The 21568-nt window shown below is 37.2% G+C and overlaps 3 protein-coding genes across 3 annotated transcripts; all 3 read right to left on the reverse strand.

Annotated features, from left to right (window-relative positions):
• Positions 1 to 6771: 6771 nt before the first annotated feature.
• Positions 6772 to 7710, reverse strand: LOC129081485 (olfactory receptor 5L1-like). The gene has a single exon (XM_054587149.1). The coding sequence runs from the start codon at positions 7705 to 7707 to the stop codon at positions 6772 to 6774; it is 936 nt and encodes a 311-aa protein (XP_054443124.1). The 5' UTR covers positions 7708 to 7710.
• A 4631-nt stretch (positions 7711 to 12341) lies between these two features.
• On the reverse strand, positions 12342 to 14747 carry LOC129081465 (double-strand-break repair protein rad21 homolog). The gene is given in 4 exon segments (XM_054587134.1): positions 12342 to 12611; positions 12613 to 12863; positions 12866 to 14249; positions 14733 to 14747. Coding segments are annotated over 4 exon segments (1920 nt in total).
• A 324-nt stretch (positions 14748 to 15071) lies between these two features.
• LOC129081486 (olfactory receptor 5L1-like) lies at positions 15072 to 16001 on the reverse strand. Its single transcript, XM_054587150.1, has one exon. The coding sequence runs from the start codon at positions 15999 to 16001 to the stop codon at positions 15072 to 15074; it is 930 nt and encodes a 309-aa protein (XP_054443125.1).
• Between the last annotated feature and the right edge of the window lie 5567 nt (positions 16002 to 21568).

Below are 21568 nucleotides of genomic sequence, written 5' to 3' on the forward strand. Positions count from 1 at the left end.
TCCCAAAAACTCTGTGCAAGAAATGATGTGTGAGCAGGCATGCTGCCCTGATGAAGCTGCCAGTTACCAGCTGCCCATAGCTGAGGCCTAGTGAGCCATCCCAACAGTTTCTGCAGAGGAATGTTCAAGTTCAAGGCAAAATTTGACGCAGATTCATTGCTCTATTTGCTCGGGCATTTTGCATGCAACAACCAGACAGTACATATGTTCATTCAATAGTATCTACCACCCCCACTGACTAATACCGTGAACTTGCCATTGTTCACGCATGAACATTCCAGTCCACTTTCCTTGGCTGCCAGGTTACATCAATGCCATGCAAATCATTCTCATTATATTGATGATAGTTGGACTTTTTCTGACATATATATATAAAATCTACCTTATATATATGACATATATATATAAAATCTACCTTATATATATATATATATATATATATAGCTGTATATAAGACATATATATATATATACCTACCTTATACTACGAGTACCAAGTACAATATTTTATAATTTTCAGTTTTAAGTACATGCAGTATCCTACTTACCCCAGTTTGACTGCCAATTTTTCTAGCTCTTTATTGTACATATTTTAGCATCAGCCTGTTCATTTAGAAAATCCTGCAAGATTTTTAGCACAATTTTATTGAATCTATTGATCAACCTAGCAAGTCATTTTATCTTAACCACATACAACCGTTCAACCAACATATTTAAGATTGTTCTGTACAATGATGAATTTATCCTTCCTTCCTCATGCTACAGCCTCTTTACCCTTTGTAATATATCTTGTTCTAAACCTTTGTTTTATTTTAATATATCCACATGAGATATTTTCTATCCTATTAGGTTTAAATTATGCCTTCATGATTAAGGAGCTTCTTTAGATAGTGCACAGTTTTCATGTTGCCTGTATGTCCAATAAGACATTCTCTATATTTTAATTGTTGAGTCTAGACTATAGTTAAGGTATTATTGATATGATTAACTTAGGTATCTAACCTTAATACCTTATCTCTCTGTTTTCACCTGTTTTTTGTTTCTTTTATAGTATTTTCCGTCATTCATCACTGTTGGAAATGAGAATTTTTTAATCCTTACTGACAATATTTTTTTTCTTTGTAAAATCTCAATGGTTTTTAGGAGTTAACAATAAACTTATTTAATAAACTATGGCTTTTGTATGGATCAGGAAACAGCAGAGCCCTGTTCTGTCTGATCCTTTATGTTATTATTTTACTACATTACACTTTTATAGAGTCTATAAATGTTAATTTTTGCTATTGCTTTTATTTCTTAAGCATTTTGATTATTTCACTTTCCCCTAGCTTGCAAGGATATTTTTAGAACAATTAAAAATAAGAAAAGAACATTTCATATTTACATTTAACATACAATGGCTAGTGATTTTTTTATCTTTGTGAACTTCATTTTCTGTCTGATGATTTTCCCTCTCCCTGTATAAAATATTTTAATACTTCTGTTAGTCCATGTTTACTGAAAATAAATTACCTTGGTTTTTGTTAGTTTGAAAACAGTTTTGTCATTTATTTTTGAAAGATATTTTATTATATCACCATTCTGTGGTAAGAGTTTTGTCATTGTTTCTCCTCTTTAACACTTTCGTTTTTCAATTTTTTTTCTCACTTTATTAGTAAGAAATCTGTTCTAATGTTTATTTTTCTTCTTTAGAAAAGTTGTTCAAAATTGGAGGTGGTATTGTACCCACTCCCACACACAGATACAGGGACCTTTGACAACTAATTGTGGATCATTTCTGATCGTCATGACTAGAAGGGGGTGCTGCTGGCATCCAGTGTGTAGAGGCCACGGCGCTGCTCATCATCCCACAATGCAACTGAGAGCACTCCACGAGGAGGTTATTCAGTGCTGCGACATTCAGTACTGACTGTTCCACATTTTCCCCACTGTGTTTTCTGTGTGCGTTCCTTCTCTTTGGTTTTATCTCAGGTTCTTGGACCTGTAGTTTGGTGTCTTGTTAATTTTAGACAATTCTTAGCCATTATCTCTACACATATTTCCTCTGCCTTGACTTTTTCATTTTTATTTTCAGAGTTTCAAATATAGTGATTTTGACTATCTGATATTGGAATACAGCTTAAATATTTTCCTTTATTTCTTCATTTTTTTCCCTCTGTGTCATTTTGTGTATTTTCTATTCATCTGTCTGTACATTCACTAATGTTTTCCTTGAGTATGTTGAGGCTACTGCTATGCCCATAAGGACATACTTTATCTCTATTTTTTCATTATTATTGCCAGAAAATTTAGTTTTTCAGAATTAGTTTCCATTACTCTGTTGAAATTTCCCATCTGGTCACAAATGTTGATACCTTTTCCACTGATACCCATAGACCTATAGTTGTTTTAGACCGTGTAACTGATGACTTTAAAATCTAAGCCAATCCAAATCTGAGTCTGGTAGTGTTTTTGTTTCCCTATAACCAGTTGTTTTCTCCTGCTTTTTCATGCCACAGCTACATTTTTTTTAATGCACATTATCTGAAGATCAATAGAGATTCAAACAAATGGCTTTTTGCCTAAAAATGATGTATACCTTTTGCTCAGCATTAAGGATATTGCTTGAAGCTAGGCTTCAGTTTTGTTGACTATATGATTATCTCTGAGATCCACAAACTTCAGATTCATCTACAGTCATCTTATTTTATGGTGGGAGTTGGTTTGCCAGAGATTCTCAGTTACTAATCCATCTTAAGCTTTCAGTCTTCTCTTTGCATATGGACCTCTCTCCAGATTCTTTCCCCTCCCCTAGCAATGGAATCCTGTTACCTGGAACTCTATGTTTCTTTCAGTTGATTACACAGTGACCTCTGCTCTCTGTGGGTTCCAGAAAAATTTTGAACTTGCAGAGTATCCAACTTTGTGTTCTAGTATCAGAAGCAATCTCTTTCTAGTTAGCCATCTCCTACACTTTAGCCAAAAGTGTGATTATATTGATTTAAACAAGTTTCATCTAAGAGGAATGGACATATGTTTTTTAAGTTGTCATTTAATGAGTAATACTGAAGACTTTTAAAAACTTCTCTGAATCTGGGAAAGTAAATTTTCTTAGGCATGGCTTAGTAATTCCATTTCAAAATAAATAAATTACCAGATGTAACTTTAATAAGAAATGAAAAGAATATGTTTATTAAATATATAAATGTATATTTATTGGACAGACAATGTTAAAATGAACATTGACAAAAAGAGCTCATGTAAATTTGCAATTTATGGCACCTCTAAAGTAGTCTACCATCAACAATATCCTCAAATACAGTAATCTGATAACAGGAGTACACAATAAATATTAGTCATACTCTGTTATAGTTCCAGCTATGTAGGAAAGGACAGCTTTTAGTTAAAATTATTTCTAAATGTTTCCACAACTAGACCACCCTCCCACTGCCATACCAGTGGTAAATATGAGATGTTCCTCAACATAATAAAGGTCATATATGAGAAGCTTATGACTAACATCATTCTCAGTGATGGAGACTGAAAACATTTTCTATAAGATCAGGAACAAAATAAGGTATAACTCAAGGACAAAATAAATACGTGTAACCTGATGATCCATGAATTCCAAATTAATCAAGATGCACATAAGAGCTGTGGAATACACTGAAGACCATAGGTTTCTCCTTTCAAGTTAAATTTATGATGAATTATAAATCATCAATTAAGTCAATTAAAATTATAACAAATATATAGATTTCAAAAACCGATTCACTGAAGAGTCACATGCATAAAAAATATAATAGCTAACACTAATATAAATCATGTTCTGCATAGCAGATGTAAGAGATTTCAAAGACATTTTGAAATCTAAAGTGACGGAATAAAATAACATGAAATGTTACATCAGTATTTATTGAAAAGTATAGTGCTTCTGTAGTTGAAATCTTTATTTTATCACGGACTATGTTTAATATACTGGTCAGAGCACTTAAACAATCTATTTTTATTTACTCAGAATAAAATTAAGGTTTATATCTCTAAATGCACAAAAATTTAATCATCTTATACCAAGGTAGAGAGAAAACATAAATTCCAATCAAAGGCAATATAATATTTTTGTTAATTTTCCATGATAGTTACAGTTAAGTTAAGAATTAAGTTAGTGGCAATATTCAAGGGAAGGTAGCTTATTTGTGTAGGTGTACAACATTTTGGTTACATTACAATCACAAATATTACAGGTTTTATTTTAATTTATCATTGTAAGTTTAAAATCATATAACCATACCAAATTATTTCATGAACCAGTATAAGATTGTGTCCAGTTTTCATTTTACTCTCACAAAAACAAATAAAATTATCCACTCAATAAGTGTGAACAATTTTGAATTTTGTCTTAATACAAAGAGTACAGGATATAAGAAGAAAATATAAGTAATTCAAACAATTTTATGGTAGAATTTTTAATGATAAACATGTTATAAATATTTAAAAATTAGATAATAGTGTCTATGAGGACAGTTTCTAATAAATATTACTACTATTAGATGAAAAATAAATCCTCCCTAATATACATAATAATCTACATTTGTAATTTCTTTTTTAGGTTATCATTAATTTATCTATAAATTAACTGTATTATCAATACAGTTAATTTAACAATAAAGTACCTAGGAATGAATTTAACCAAAGAGGTAAAAGACTTGTACGCAGAAAACTATACAACACTGAAGAAAGAAATTAAGGAAGACACACATAAATGAAGCATATACAGTGCTCATGGATTGGAAGAATTAATATCATCAAAATATCCATACTACCCAAAGTAATTTATAGATTCAACACAATCCCTATTAAGATACCAATGACGTATTTCACAGAAATAGAACAGACATTTCAAAAATTCATATGGAACCATAAACGACCCTGAATAGCCACAGCAATTTTGAGAAAGAAAAACAAAGTTGGAGGGACCACAATTCCGGACATCAAACTCTACTACAAAGCCACTATACTCAAAACAATCGGGTACTGGCACAAGAACAGATCCATAGACCAGTGGAACAGAATAGAAATCCCAGAAATAAGCCCAGGTCTCTATGGGCATCTAACATTCAACAAAGGGGACAGAAGCATAAAATGGAACAATAATAGTCTCTTCAACAAATGGTGTTGGGAGAGTTGGACGGCTACATGCAAAAAATTGAAATTGGATCATCAGCTGACACCATACACAAAAATAAACTCAAGATGGATAAAAGACTTACAACACCATCAAAGTCCTAGAGGAGAACATTGGCAGGAAACTCAGATATCCCACGCAGCAATTTTTTCACTGATATGTCTCCTAAAGCAAGGGACATAAAGGAAAGAATAAACAAGTGGGGCCTCATCAAAATAAGAAGCTTCTGCATGGCTAAAGAAAACATCAGCAAAATGAAGAGGGAACCAACCATATGGGAAAATATATTCGCTAATGATACATCAGATAGAGGTTTGATCTCCAAGATATATAAAGAACTCACTCGACTCCACTCCAAGAAGACAAACGATCCAATCAAAAAATGGGCAAAGGACCTGGGCAGACGCTTTTCCAAGGAGGAGATACAGAGGGCCCAGAGACATTTGAAAGGATGCTCAGCATCACTAGCCATCAGAGAAATGCAGATCAAAACCACCATGAGGTACCACCTCACACCGGTCAGAATGGCCATCATAAACAGATCCACAAACAACAGGTGCTGGCGAGGCTGTGGAGAAAAGGGAACCCTAGTCTACTGTTGGTGGGAATGCAGACTGGTGCAGCCACTGTGGAAAGCAGTGTGGAATTTCCTCAAAAAGCTGAAAATGGAACTGCCTTTTGATCCAGTGATTCGCCTGCTGGGACTATACCCTAAGAATCCCAAAACACCGATTCAAAAGAACCTATGCACCCCAATGTTCATAGCAGCCCAATTTACAATAGTCAAGTGTTGGAAGCAACCTAAATGTCCATCAGGAGATAACTGGATCAAAAAACCATGGTACATTTACACAATGGAATACTACACAGCAGGAGGAAAAAAAGAACTACTACACTTCGCGACAGCATGGATGGAACTAGAGAACATTATGCTAAGCGAAATAAGCCAGGAGGCGAAAGACAAATACCATATGATCTCACCTATAAGTGGAACCTAACCAACAATACAAAGATGCAAGGAAAATAAGACCAGCATCACTGAAAGGAAAAGAAACCAACAGAGACAAGAGGGAAGGAGGGAGGGGGGTGGGGAAAAAGGAAGGGAAGGGGAAAGTCAAGGAACATACAGCAAGGACTCATGGACAAAACCAAAGGGGAAGAGTTGAGGGAGGGAGGGAAGGGAGCAAGAGAAAGTGGTGGGGGGTAGGCAGAGACAAATGTATTTGAAAAAATAAATAAGAAAATAATAATAATAACAAAAAATTAAATTTAATTTAAAAAACACATAATAATAAAATTTGAAAGTTACAAAAATAAAAAAATAAAAACAATATTCCATCCCAAACACAAAATTAGCTCTCAATACTTACAACAAATCTATTCAATTATTTTTTAAACTGTCTAGAAAGTCCTAAAGAATTGAGATATGCTCTTGGTCAAGCTGCAAAATAAATTAATAATATATTTATGTTGATTGGTAGGTAATCAAAGTATAAAGATCAGTGAATCAAACAACTCACTCACGACCTACTCCTTGGTTGCTCAATCCACTCCAGCACTGCAGCCCACCAATTCAGCCCTCCACCATCCTCCACTTTGAAATATTCTCTAGGAAAATATTTTGGAGCTCACCACTCTTCTGAGACTTTCTTTCACATCCTTGTTCCTTAGGCTATAGATCAGGGGGTTCAGCATGGGAATCACTGAAGTGTAGAACACCGAAGCCACTTTGTCAGTATCTGTACTATTACCAAAACTGGGACGGCAGTACGTGAAAAGGATTGTTCCCTGTAGGACAATGATGGCTGTGAGGTGGGAGGCACAGGTGGAAAAGGCTTTGCGCCTTCCCTCTGCAGAGCGCATCTTCAGGATGGTGATGAGAATAAACAAGTAGGAGGTGAGGATGATCACAATGGTACTGATCTCATTGAAGGAAGCGACAATGTACAGAAGGAGTTCATTCATGGTGACATCAGAGCAAGCAAGAGATAAGAGAGGGGGCAGATCACAAAAGAAGTGGTTAATCACAGTTGATCTGTAGGATGGGATCTCAAGAGCTAAACACAAGTGAATCAGAGAACACACAGTCCCACCGAGGTAGCAGCTAGAAACCAGCACCATTCGCAGGTTCTGGGACATGGTGACCATGTACAGCAGTTGGCTGCAAATGGCCACAAAGCGGTCATAGGCCATCACGGCCAGCAGGAAGACCTCAATGATTCCACAGACACAAAATAAATAAAACTGCACCATGCATCCCACGAAGGAGATGGCTTTGTCTTTGTTTATAAGATCAGCTAGCATCTTTGGCACAATGATCGTTGAGTAGCAATAATCCACCAAGGACAGGTGGCTGAGGAAAAAGTACATGGGAGTGTGAAGCCGAGAGCTGACCCGAATCAGTGCGATCATGCCCAGGTTGCCCAGAACCATCACTCCATAGATCAGGAGGAACACCATGAAAAGAAGGACCCTCAGCTCAGGGGCGTCTGTTAATCCAAGGAGAATGAACTCTGTCACAGCGGTGCAGTTCTCTTCCTTCATTTCCGCCAGGTTGGGAAAACAAACGATAAATTGTGCTTCTTCTAGAAAGAGAAAAAAGGATGAAATCAGTAGATAAATAATTTCTGAAATAAATAGTGTTGATATTTGTCAAGCAGTGTATTTTTGAGAGATGAAGTGTCATATAATTTAAAATGATATCTCAGTGGGTCCCACTGATCAAAATTGACTTAAACATCAGCAGAAACATTAAATAATTCCAACCTTTATCTATCACAGTAGATTGATTGATCACTTAAAGTTCAATGGCTTGATGGGTTTCAAAACAGATTCAATGATATACTTCAAAACCACACAACATTAACTCTTGTTACCTAAAAAAACAATGTAAATTCTAGTCGACTAGGATAACACCACTATATACTTTTTTTAGTTGAATCTATCAGGAACATAAATTTTAAAGAGACAAAGTTCTTCACAATTTCATTTTTGAGGTGACAAATTTTTGAGATTTGTGGATAATGAAAACCCTTTAATTTGGGATTCATTAAAAAAAGAAAATTAATATGTACACCTAAAATGGTAATTTTCATACCAAAACAACAAAGTGGTTTAATTAGTTATAATATTTATCAATGCTAATAAGGTCTCAAGAAGAAAGAGTTTTTCTATAATTTTTTCTGAACAGTAGATAGGTGCATATATTAGAAGACAACCCTGACAAGAACAAATTATCCTATATTTTATTGAGAAATTTAATAACCTATATTAATTACATTGACAAAAATCATGAAAAACTATATCCAAGCTCCACTGAAGCATTGTTCATAATATCAACAATAGGGAAATTTTAATTGTCAAAAAGAAAGCAACTGTTACACCCTCTGCATCATATCTAGGGTAGAAAGTTTTCATGTTATTTTAAATTTTGTTTTTGAGATTGTTAATTTTCTTAAATAAAGATACATAATAAAACACTTGGAACATACAAGTAGCTGGAAATTAAGATGTACATGTAAAGTATGTAGATATATAATAGATATTTTATATCTTATCACTGTATTTTGGCTATAATCAAAATGCTAATCCTTGACCCAATTTAAAAAGGGAGGAAAGTGAAAATATTCCCAGGTTCTTGAAAGTACTTGGTTCAGAAATTGTTACATTATACACATATATTCTGCATAAATTAAATGTACCATTCAGACCTGACCTTAAAGAAAAGACATAAGATTTAAAGAATTTGATCTCTGCCCTCCTTGCTAGAGGACTATTCACATGACGTCATACACATACAGGTAAAGGAAACTGAGTGAAGAGATTCTGCACTGAAAACATAACCTGGTATTTTCTCCATAGCTTGAGCTTATTCTAAAGTGGAGGCAAAGCACTTTCTTGAAATCATGGTTTTCTTATTACTTAGTAAAAAACTCATCAAAACCCTGAATTACTTGGTCACTTAAGAGTTAAACCAGGAAAATAAACTTGGAAAACTTTCTCCCTACATTCTGGGCTGATAATGAGAAACTAGTTTACGGTAAACGCAAGTCCAATCTAAAGGACTTCATTTATGATAGAGATAGTCCTCATGCTCTGACTCTCTCTCCATGACCAAGTCTCAGGCTCGTACAATGACATCAACCCTCAGACTGAGGGTGACAACAGCACGGTGGTGACCAGAGGGAGGGGAGTGGGGAGGGGTAGCAGTGGGTAAAGGGGGCAAGTGCATGGTGACGGAAGAAATTCTGACTCTGGGTGGCGGGCACACGGGACAATCTGTAGGTGATGCATCGTAGGAGTGCATGCTTGAAACCTATTAGTCTTTTTAACCAATGTCACCTCATGACATTTAAAATATGATAAAACTCATTCTATTAACATAACATTTAATTAGGAGTTCCTCCATGATCATTAATTTTTAGACCCATGACAAAAATTGGTGTGAAGTAAAATAGAAAGAGGAGAGAGAGAGACAGAGACTACCATGGGTTCACTCTACTCTCTCATACACATCAGCGCTTGGTGATCCAGAGGAAATTGTTCTCATTTCACCATCAGCTGCCTCTCAGTACAAAAAGACAAAAACATTTGAACCAGTAAGTGCACGTGAATGTGGTATGTTAAATCATTCCCTATCAAGAAGACAAACCAGATGTTATATCTTTAAAATAATTGTTTGCTAGGAAACTATACTCACTCTGATTTTCAGGTAACCACAGCCTAGCGTTAGCTAACAAACCCGAGTGACAGATATTCTGTCCCTGGTGCCGAACATATTACAATGAGAAGGGACACAGTTAGAGACTTATACTGTAATTTAAGCTCCTGGGGAATGGCTCCCTGGAGTTGCACATCGATTATTCATTTCCATGGTGTAACAAAACGTATAAAAATTAAACTTAGACCATGTGTGATGTGACACAAATAATAATTGATCTCTATGGAATATCATCAGAAAATTTATTTTTAAAATTACTCCCATTTGGGAAGAAAACTGTTCATAACAATACATGCCTCCTAGATATTATGGTACCTTATAAGATATTACATGTGGATAGGATATACATGGGTCACAGTTTATTATTCCCATTATAACATTATTATTTCTTATAAATTCTCCCTTTCTTTTTATTTTTTTTACAGCTTGTAACACAACTTTTATTAGAAAATTTATACGTAACATAGCATCAACTATTTTCAGGAACAATATTAAAACCCAATAAGCAACAAAAACCAGACTAACAAAATGTGAATAACAAGGAACTAATGACTTTTCTATAATCAAACATTCAATTATCTACAATGTCTTTTTACAAAGGGAGAAAAATGGTTTACGGGCACATTATATTGAAAATAAAGCTGCAATAGGAATTTTATACAATTACCATTCTCAAGAAAATGAATCATCAAAACAGTAATTATGCATTCACAAATTTAAAACATTTCACTTAATTTTAAATTACTGGATATACACTGAAGTCGGAGTTTCAAAAGTGATTTTTTTCCCCACAAAAGTACCAAAACTTAAGCTAGAACTTTCAGTGTAATTTTGCCCTAAAAAGTTAAGACCTTTTGATAATCATAATAGACACATAATTTCTGGTGCTATCTGGTCTGTTAATAATAAAGCCTTTATTTGGATGTTTCTCTTCACTTAAATTATAGGAAACTGGATACAGGATTTCTGTTGCAAAGCTATTAAAGTTCCAAACACAGAATGTGCAGCATTGGAAAAAGAGATCAGTAATAAAACTTATAAGAAATATCAGAGAAGCCATTATTTTTACAGCATTGTCTGCCTAAAGGTTAAGTCAACCAAGTGTATGATTTCCCATCAGTCTGTCCTTTTGGTTGGCATAGCAATTTTTATTTCCATGATTTGGATACTCGAATATATCCAAACATCTTTTTAAAACTTTGATTTGTAGCTCCTGGAAAGTTATAAATGTTTATTAGAAAAGTTATACGTAACATAGCATCAACTATTTTCAGGAACAATATTAAAACCCAATAAGCAACAAAAACCATAAGCAACAATAGACTAAAAAAGTCTATTTCTGCTCATTTTAGAGCCTCACTAAAACAACAGATTTTAGGATAGTAAGGTTCGTTAAAAAGATTCATGGAATGATTTATAAAATAGAACACTTCTAACCAAGTCCTATCATTTTGTAGCTGAGGGGACGAGTTACAACACAATTTCCCACACCCCCTTGGTTATGACAGAATTACACTTTAAAAACAGATCTCTATAGCAAGGACTCATGGACAAAACCAAAGGGGAAGAGCTGAGGGAGGGAAGGTGGGAGGGGGCAAGGGAAAGGGGGGGGGGAAGGCAGAGACAAATGTATTTAAAAAGTAAATAAATTAATTAAAAAAAAATTAAAAAAAAAAATCATAATATGAAAAATAAAATGTTAAAATGAACTTTAAAAAAAAAAAAATAAACTTTATAATTAAAGAACTGATAAGGAGAATGCCTTAAATGATATGAAGATTACCTCTATACATATAATTACATTTTTTTCTAAGTATGCAGATTAAAGAAGATTACTTTAACCATATTTAATAAAGTTCTTTCCCTGGGAAAGTATAACAGTGAAAAAAGTACAAATATATTTCTTTGTCAAATATATGAAATAAACAAACAACTTTAAAAAAAAAAAAAAAAAAAAAAAAAAACAGATCTCGAGGACGATCCCTGGGCACCAGGCCTGAGTACAGAGGCCACCAAGAAGATTGCCAGTGTTACTGATGGGAAAAGACAATTTCCTTCTAAGACTCACACCATAATTCTTAAACTGTCAGGCATTTTTCCTGACAAGTTTTCCTTTCCAATGGAGAACACAGATAAAAATCCTGACTCTTGACTGCTACTCAACATTATTCCATGCGCCCATATTGCACACATCTCTTCTGAACTGTTGGAATAATCTTCTGAGTCCTCGGGGTGCTTGTTTTCTCCATCAGAACACAGTCCATACGAGCAGTTTCCCTTAAAGATGAAGCTGATAAAATTAAAATACTGGAAAAAATCAAAAAAGCAGAGACTTTGTACAGGCAAAAATTGGGCACACTAAGAAAACCCTTTCTTAAAGGGTTTTGTGCGCCCTACACGCGGGGGCCATTTGTGTACACTCATGACATGAACACTAGCGATAGTGCTTCTGAGCTACTCAAATAATGTGGAACCTGGGTCCAGGTGTTGCAATGATGTCACTGTGCAGCTCTTTCTGTGTCAGCTCAATAGCTTGCTGCTTTTTAAGAACCAAAAAACTGTAAAACTTCACTGCGGCCTGCTTTATGCTCGTGTTTCTACATAACTCAAGCAAACTGATAGATTCAGCTCGAGTTTTAGCAAGAGCTCGCTGCAGGCCATGAAGCATCTGCTGAGTCCTTTTGTTCCACCTTCTTTCTTCTTGACCTTGATCACCCCCCCCCTCAAAGTATCTTCATCCTCTTCTCCTCCTCATCATTATCTTCTTTCTCCTTTTTCTCCTTCTCCTTCTCGGGTAGAAGATCTAATTCTGGAATCAACGGACAGATATTTGGAGGCTCTTCTGGGGGCAGCTCTACAGGAGGTATTTCCATCTGCTCTACCTGCTGAGGAGGGATCACAGGCTCTGGGTCGATCTGTCCTGCTTTCCGCTTAACTCCCTGAGGTGGTGGTGGGGGCATGGCCGACTCATCCAAGTTCTGCTGGTCTCCATCACCAATTCCTGCAGGCAGCTTGGCTCATCCAAAATGGGCTCATCGATAACATCACACTTCTGATGTTGCTGTTGCTGGTCTTCTCTGGGAACCTCTGGATTTTCAAATTCTTTGAGGAATTCATCCAAATTATCAGCCTCTCCTCCTTTCCTCCTTTTTTTAAGATCTTCTGGAACTAGAGGTGTAAGACAATGTGTAAAGAGCTTCAGTAGTCTGTTTCTCCACAAAGGCTGGGCAGGTAAAGAGAAGAGCTTTCCCACTCCCCCTGTCTCTTTCCACTTCATCAATTTCTTGGTAGGCGGTGCCAGGTCCAAAGTGGTAACTATGTCAGAATAATCACTAAGTTGGGCTCTAATTGTCTTACTATCCAACTCTTTGACACTGTAAACAATTAGTTTCCTCTTTCTTTTGGCTTTTGTTTCTTTGACAGTGATGTCGATAGGTTCCAAAGCAAAGGCTTCTTCCTCATTTGGAACAAGTATCGTTTGATCGGTCATAGTTGGCATTGGTTCAACAGGATCCACTGAATCAGGACTGTCAGGCCCACCCATTGATACGTTATCATCCTCATCCATATCATCATGTGAAGGCTGTTCTGGCAACATGACCCCTGTCTCAGACAGGGCGGGAGGGTCATCGAAGATACCGCCATCATTACTACTAATAAGTTTGTCATCTAATATGCCACCATCATTTCCTTCTCTGAAATTGTCATCCTTATATTGGTCTTCATATCCTAAATGGTTAATTTTCTCATTCAGATTGCTGGTGTTCTGCTCAGGCTCCAACAGGAGGTGAGAAGCACTAGTGCTTATTCACATGTCATCATCCTCGAAAGTGCTTTCTTCTCTCATTATCTCACGATCATCCATCCCAAAGTCACCCAAATCATTTTCTTGTAGAATACTGATGTTCCCAACTTCTTGTCTCATGGTTATCTCTTCCACCCTACTCTGGTTCAGGCTGAACTGCTGGGCCACATCGATGTCATCTAAGTCAGGCAGTGGCTGATCAAAGTCATGAAATTCTTCAGGTAAAGTAATAGCATTGTAAGCGGCTTCTCGGTTCACCTCAGGCAGATCAACAACACCTAGCCGAAAGGCCATCTTTATCTTAATGAATGCTTCATTACAGTCTGCAAGGAGGTATTTGGCTTTTCTGCGGTAGATTCGTACTCCCAGCAAGAGGTTCCCTGATGTTCGGAGTGCCATCTTCACCTTTGGTGAGATGATGCTCTCCACACTGCTCTCTAGATTACACTCAAACACATGGGCTTTGGTTACCTTCTTATCCCAGTGGGCCACTAGCCAAATTTTGACCAAAGGCCCTCTTTTACTGAGGACAAAATGTGTGTAGAAAATTGTTCTTATTGACTGTGAAATAGGAGGAAACCTAGCTCTCCACTAGGAGTTGACTCCCTTTCTTTTTATATTACAAAACCTTAAATTCCTATAGGGCACAATGACTAAAGATACCAGAATTTTTTAAATACCATATAAATAATGAACCTACTGGTCAGAAAACTATATAATAGGTCACAATTATTGTGAACTATTGTGTTAGAACCTATTCTAAACACTTTGAAATATTAACTTTTATAATCAACAGGATAACCAATCAAAAGAAAAATCCTGTTTCTAAGTCTGTCTTAGAAAGGATATGATGGAGGCACAAGCACTGAGTGAAAATCACAGGAAAAGCCCCACGCTGCTCTGTGGTTTTCCCACCCCTGTGACTACGTGGGGAAAACAACACACTCCCAGCCAGTGCTGAGGCCGCAATTTTCCGAATGCATGCCCAATGCCAAAAGCCATCAAATGGGATCCTTTCTATGATCTGTCCCAGATGTGCTCTACTTCATCTAATGCCATTGTAGGCCACGGTGTTCTGTTCATCTGTGCATATGACTGAGTACACACATCAACTTCACAAGGTGTGTGTGGTCAGAAAGTACTGACAGATCTCAGAGGGGCAGGCATGTGGAGGACTGGAAGAGATTAGCCAAAAACATACTAACATAAAAACATATCAAATTAATAATATATTTATGCTGATTGGTAAGTAATCAAAAGTATAAAGATCAGTGAATCAAAAATACTCACTCATAATGACCTATTCCTTGGCTGCTACTCTCTCCACTCCAAACTGCAGCCCACTAATTCAGCCCTCCACCATCCTCCAATTTGAAATATTCCCTAGGAAAAGATTTTGGAGCTCACCACTTTTCTGAGAGCTTCTTTCACATCCTTGTTCCTTAGGCTATAGATGAGGGGGTTCAGCATGGGAATCACCACAATGTAGAACACAGTGGCCACCTTGTCAGCATCCTCACTGTTGCCCAAACTGGGCCAGCAATAAGGAAAAAGGATTGTTCCTTGTAGAACAACAATGGCTGTGAGGTGGGAGGCGCAAGTGGAAAAGGCTTTGCGCCTTCCCTCTGCAGAGCGCATCCTCAGAATGGTAATGAGAATAAACAAATAGGAGGCGAGGATGATCACAATGGTGATCATCTCAATGAAAGATGCCGAAAGGTACAGAAACAGTTCATTCACGGTGACATCAGAGCAAGCAAGAGATAAGAGAGGGGGCAGATCACAAAAGAAGTGGTTAATCACATTTGATCTGTAGGATGGGATCTCAAGAGCTAAACACAAATGAATCAGAGAACACACAGACCCACCGAGGTAGCAGCTAGAAACCAGCACCATTCGCAGGTTCTGGGACAGCAGTGGGCTGCAAATGGCCACAAAGCAGTCATAGGCCATCACAGCCAGCAGGAAGACTTCAGTGACTGCATAGGCACAATATAAATAAAACTGCACCGTGCATCCCATGAAGGAGATGGCTTTGTCTTTGTTTATAAGATCAGCTAGCATCTTTGGCACAATGATCGTAGAGTAGCAATAATCCACCAAGGACAGGTGGCTGAGGAAAAAGTACATGGGAGTGTGAAGCCGAGAGCTGACCCGAATCAGTGCGATCATGCCCAGGTTGCCCAGAACCTTCACTCCATAGACCAGGAGGAACACCATGAAAAGAAGGACCCTCAGCTCAGGGGCGTCTGTTAATCCAAGGAGAATGAACTCTCTCACAGCGGTGCAGTTCCCCTCCCCAATATCCATCATATGTCGGGGTTAAAAACCGAATGATAAATTTTGTGTGTCTTCTGAAATGGAAATAAGAGAGAAAACACACATTTATATTAACCTAAAAAATCACAGTGATATCAAACACAATGTATTTGAAATACATTTATCAAATAATCCTGAATGTTCAGTGTGGCAGCAGACCCCACAGACCAAATGGAAAGTATCAGCAGAAATGTGTGTCATTCTCAACTGCTACCTACCACAATACATTGGGGTGATAAATTAACTAGATGTTTTGGTATTTTTAAGCCACAGGAGATCAACTCCTGTTCCCTGAAAAATGTAATAAACTCTGTTCAAGTAATATAACAACTGCGACCCTATATGCATTAATTTTTTTATGTCTGTCTATCATTAGCATAAAGTTCCAGCAGGTGAGGTCCTTTGCAGTTCTCTTGCTGGGAAGTGTGACAAATCTTTGAGAACACTGGGTGTGAGTACTCTATAAATTTCGATCTATGTGAAATGAAAAAAAGATTTAAACAAATGTTCTGAAATCCATAATAATTTTTATTTGTCAAATTAACAAACTCACATAACTAATTACAATAATAGTGATCAATATCAATAGTGACTCAGAGAGGTATAACTCTGGTATAAATTTTTCTGCAAAGCAATTAGGCAACACATATTTAAAGTCTCGATCCTAACAATAAAAGCTACTTGATATATTTATGAGAGATTATATTTTAAACTGTTATAAGAGATGCTTAATTATGTTTACAAATTGTGAAAAGGTATATTCAAAGCTACATTGCATCATTATTCATAATATTCACAATTTGAAAAAATTAATTGTCATAGGTAGGGCAATTATTAAAGTATGGTATATCTTATCTAAAAAGAATGTTATCGTGGTATTTGGAATGATTACAGAAATGGTTATTTTTCCTTTTTAAAAAAACCTAGTACAATTTGTATATATATGTAGATTTAAATAAAATATATGTTTTTATGTATGAATATATGTGATAAAAAATCATGTTATCACTTCAATGTGGCAACCCTAGAAGACCAATCCATTCCTCACACTGAGAAAGAGGAAGTAAAGTCTTCCCCAAGTTCCCTCTAGTAGTAGGTTGGAGGAAGTGGCTACATTGAATATTCTGTAAGTCTGATGTACAATAACATTCAGACCTGTCCTTAAAGAAAAGTCAAATGGAAGGTGACAAATGTTATCCTCTGCCCTCTGTCCCAGAGGGGTACACCCATGATGTTATACACATAATGTAATGAAAATTAAGTGAAGAGAGGCTGGACTGAGAACAGAACTTGGCATTTAATCCATAACATGAACTAATTTTAAAGAAGTAAAAACAACCATCTTGCTAAAGTCATGCTTTTCCCATTACTTAACCCCCGCCAAAAAAACCTGATATATTTCCCCCTTCAAAGTTAAAACAGGAGAATCAACTTGAAAACACTTCTTCCTAAATTCTAGGCTGATGAAAAAAACTAGTTCATGGCAGACCCGAAACAAATCTAAAAGGATTCACCTCATTCACTGAACAGAGAGTATTTACATGTCCTGATTCCCCATGACAAACTCAGGGACACATAAATTCAACCCTCATTATTGAGATGACAATTACAGGGTTATTCTAAGCTTATAAAATCTAGATTTCATGACAGAAGATGATGTAGAAAAAAGGTAGAATGTGAATGAGAGAGAGAGAGAGAAAGAGAGAGACTACCATTTGTTCACTAGGTATCCTTTCATACACATCAATGCTTGGTGTTCCAGGGGAAATTGATCTAATTTCTCCATCAGCTGCCTCTCAGTACAAAAAGACAAAAACATTTGAAACAGTATGTACATAGGAATATGGTCTGTTAAATCATTCTCTAATTAGAAGACATATGAGTCAGCTCTATCTTTAAAATAATTGTTTTCTGGGAAACAGACCCTTTTGACTTTCAAGAAACCAGGCCTAGCAGAAGCTAACAAACCTGAGTGACAGACAGTTCCTCCCTGGTGCTGCAGTGTTAAGAAGACCATGGTACACAGGTAGAGAATTAGACTGTAATTTTAATCCCCAGGAAATGAGTCCCTTAAGTTCCAAATCACTGTTAATCTTCAAAACTACAGAAAAAAATTAAAAGTAAACTAATATTACATGTGGTATAGGACACATAATTAATCTCTATGGAATAGCATCAGGAATATTTGTAAAGTCCATATTTGTGAAACAATTATTTGAAAGCAAACATGTCTTCATCCAAGTTTCATAGTGCTGTACGGCATTGCATCCGAGTGGCATACAAAAACACATGACTGTTTCTTGTTAATTCCCCCTTTCTTATTTATTACAGAATCCACTAAATTCCAGCAAAGTACAGTGACCAAAGCCGAACCAGAATCCCTTCAAACACTGAAAGGAGATAACCTGAAGGTCAGGAAATTATTAACAGTTGAGACATCTTGGGTACTTGTATGTTAAAACCAAATCTAAATAATGTGCAAAATATTAACTCATTTATCATCATGACATTCAGTCAAGAGAGCAATCTTTTTTAAGGGTCTGTCTCACAAAGGAGATGATGGAGGCACACACGCTGAGTCGTAACCTGCATAAAGTCAAAATAAATCACAGAAAAGCACCCCATGCTGCTCTGTGGCTTTCCCCAACCTTCCGGCTATGTAGGGAAAGAGCAGACTCTCACCCAGTGCTGAGGCCACATGTCCCTTCTTACGCCCAATGCCACAAGCCATCAAATGGGACCCCTTCGATGATCCCTTCTAGATGTGCTCTTCTGCTGACTGTCTAATGTCAGTGTGGGCTACGGTTTCTACTGGTCTATGTGTATCACTGAGTGTACACATAAACTTTACAAGGTGTATGTGGTCAAAAATAGTTACAAGTAAATCAATTTTTATACTTGAAAATACCATATACTAGACTCAAGATGGCCGAGGAGTAAGTGCAAGCTACAGGATCCTCCTCCCAGGACCAATCTGGAATTACAACTAAATTGTTGAGAAATCAGCCTGAATAACCAAGTGAACGCAAGCTGCAGAAAAGCCTGATAACCACAGACAGACAGAAGAAACCAGTTCACCACAACATGACTGGTAGGGATTGCAGAGCGGTGCAAGAGAGCCAGATGGGCTGCCACGGGCAGCAACTGAACTTCCAGAGGTATATTTCAGCAGAGAGAGGTTTCTCCTGAGGAGTGTGGTGTCTCAACCCCAAGCTGGGCTCGCCAGCCTACACTAGCAGAACATTGAAAGAAAAAAATGCAGCTACAATCCAACTGTGAAAAGCAACAGGGTTTCTGTCAGTCAGGGTGAGACAAGCTGGAGACACAGAGAGCCTCTTAAAGAGCCAATGCTCAAAATTCCATTTGCAGCCATGTACCATAGACTCTGGCAGAGCGAGGGCAGAGTGGACTGATGGCATGTGAGGAGAATAGAGGGCTGGTGGCTCTGGGGAGAGACTGAAGGAACAGCCATCGGGATCTCTATGCTGAGTCATTCCCCACACTGCAGGGCCATCTTTCTCAGGCAGAGCACTCCCCTCCAAATGACATCAGCTGAAGAGAAGCAACAGTCCTGCCTGCAGGAATTATTCTGCCCCACCCTGTAGAGCGTAAGCCAGGCTACTGGGTAAGCTTGAGGCTGCATCACTGATTAAGTTTAATAACTAAGACAGATCTCTGGGAGTCTTGAGACTTTAGCTGACCCTTTCTGGGCCCAGAGCTGGTGCACAAGACTCCCTAGTGCATAGCCTGGTTCTTTCTGCACAGCAAGGGAGCCACATGCTAAAGATCACTGAAGCTCCAAACAGGTTGCCCGGGACCAGTCACAAGAGGCATCTCTAAAGGTCTGCACCAGAGTCTTCGCAGACCTACCTAATAACTCAGAAGCAAACACAGGGGCAGCCAGATGGGAAGACAAAGAACCAGGCCCCAGGTGAAAAAACAAGAGAATTCTCCAGAAGAAGAACTAGATAATATGGAGACAAGCAATTTATCAGATAGAGAGTTTAGACTAATGATTATAAAAATACTGAAAATCAAGAGGGAGACAGTGGCCTTAAATGACACAGTAGATCAAATGGATCTAATTGATAACCTCAGAGCATTTCACCAAAAAGCAGCAGAATATGCATACTTTTCAAGTGCACAGGGATCGTTTTCCAGGATAGACCACATGTTAGGAAAGAAAACTAGTCTCAAATACTTTAAGAAGATGGAAATCATATGAAGCATCTTTTTTGACCACAATGCTATGAAACTGGAAATCAATCACAAGAACACTGAAAAACATGCAAAGACATGGAAGCTAAATAACATGGTATTAAATAATAAAGGGGTCAATAATGAGATCAAGGAAGACATCAAAAGATACCTTGAAACTAGTGGAAATGAGAACAAACGATCCAAAATCTATAGGATACAGGGAAAACATCCCTAAGAGGGAAATTCAAAGCATTACAGACCTATCTAAAAAAAAAAAGCTCAAAAAAACAATCTCACTTTACACTAAAGGAACTTGTAAAAGAATAGCAAATAAAGCCCAAAGTGAGTGGAATGAAGGAAATAATAAGGATCAGAACAGGAATAAATGAAATTGTGTCTTTAAAAGTGACACACCAGTCAGATGGCCATCATAAACAAATCAGCAAACAACAAGTGCTGGAGAGGATGTGGAGAAATGGGAACCCTAGTACACTGTTGGTGGGAATGCAGACTGGTGCAGCCACTGTGGAAAACTGTATGGAATTTCCTCAAAATCTAAAAACAGAACTGCCTTTTGGACCCTAATTCCACTACTGGGATTATGCCCTGAGAATACTGAGACACCAACTCAGAAGAACCTATGTACCCCCATGTTCACAGCAGTGTTATTCCAATAACCAAATTCTGGAAACAGCCTGAATGCTCATCAGTAAATGAATGGATCAAAAGACTGGTACGTTCACACAACAGAATACTACACAGCAGAACAAAACAAGGAACTTCTACTATTCACAACAGCATGGATGGAACTGGAGAGTATTATGCTAAGTGAAATAAGCCAAGTGGTACAAGACAAATACCATATGACCTCACCTATAAATGGAACCTCATCAACACAACAAACAAATTTTATTAAAATTTTATTAAACTAATTTTAATCAGCATCATTGAAATAAAGAAATAACAGTAATCAGAGAGGAGGGTAGAGGGGACAATGAGGGAAAGAAGGGGAAGAGTCAAAGAACATGTATAAACGACATATGGACAAAGACAACAGCGGGTGTAGATTGAATGTAGAAGATAGGGGAGGGTAGTGAGGGCCAGAGTAATGGGTGGAAAATGAGGACAACTGTAACTGAACAACAATTAATAAAAAAGATACAAAATATCAATGAATCCAAGAGCTGGTTCTTTGAAAAGATAAGTAAGAAAATCAAGATGTCAGAGGAGTAAGTGGAAGTCACCCTGACCTCCTCCCAGGACCAACCTGGAATTACAACTAAATTGTGGAGAAATCACCTGGAACAAACAACTGAACAATAGTGAGGGAGGAGCCTTGTAACCTCGGACAGACAGAAGAA

This window comes from Pteronotus mesoamericanus, unplaced genomic scaffold, assembly GCF_021234165.1.
Source record: "Pteronotus mesoamericanus isolate MK-2021 breed Mesoamerican mustached bat unplaced genomic scaffold, CSHL_Meso_final scaffold_1066, whole genome shotgun sequence".
Taxonomy (NCBI): domain Eukaryota; kingdom Metazoa; phylum Chordata; class Mammalia; order Chiroptera; family Mormoopidae; genus Pteronotus; species Pteronotus mesoamericanus.

Coding starts and splice junctions, on each gene's coding strand:
- LOC129081485 (XM_054587149.1), bottom strand. CDS start 7,707: ATGAAGGAAGAGAACTGCACCGCTGTGACAGAGTTCATTCTCCTTGGA.
- LOC129081486 (XM_054587150.1), bottom strand. CDS start 16,001: ATGATGGATATTGGGGAGGGGAACTGCACCGCTGTGAGAGAGTTCATT.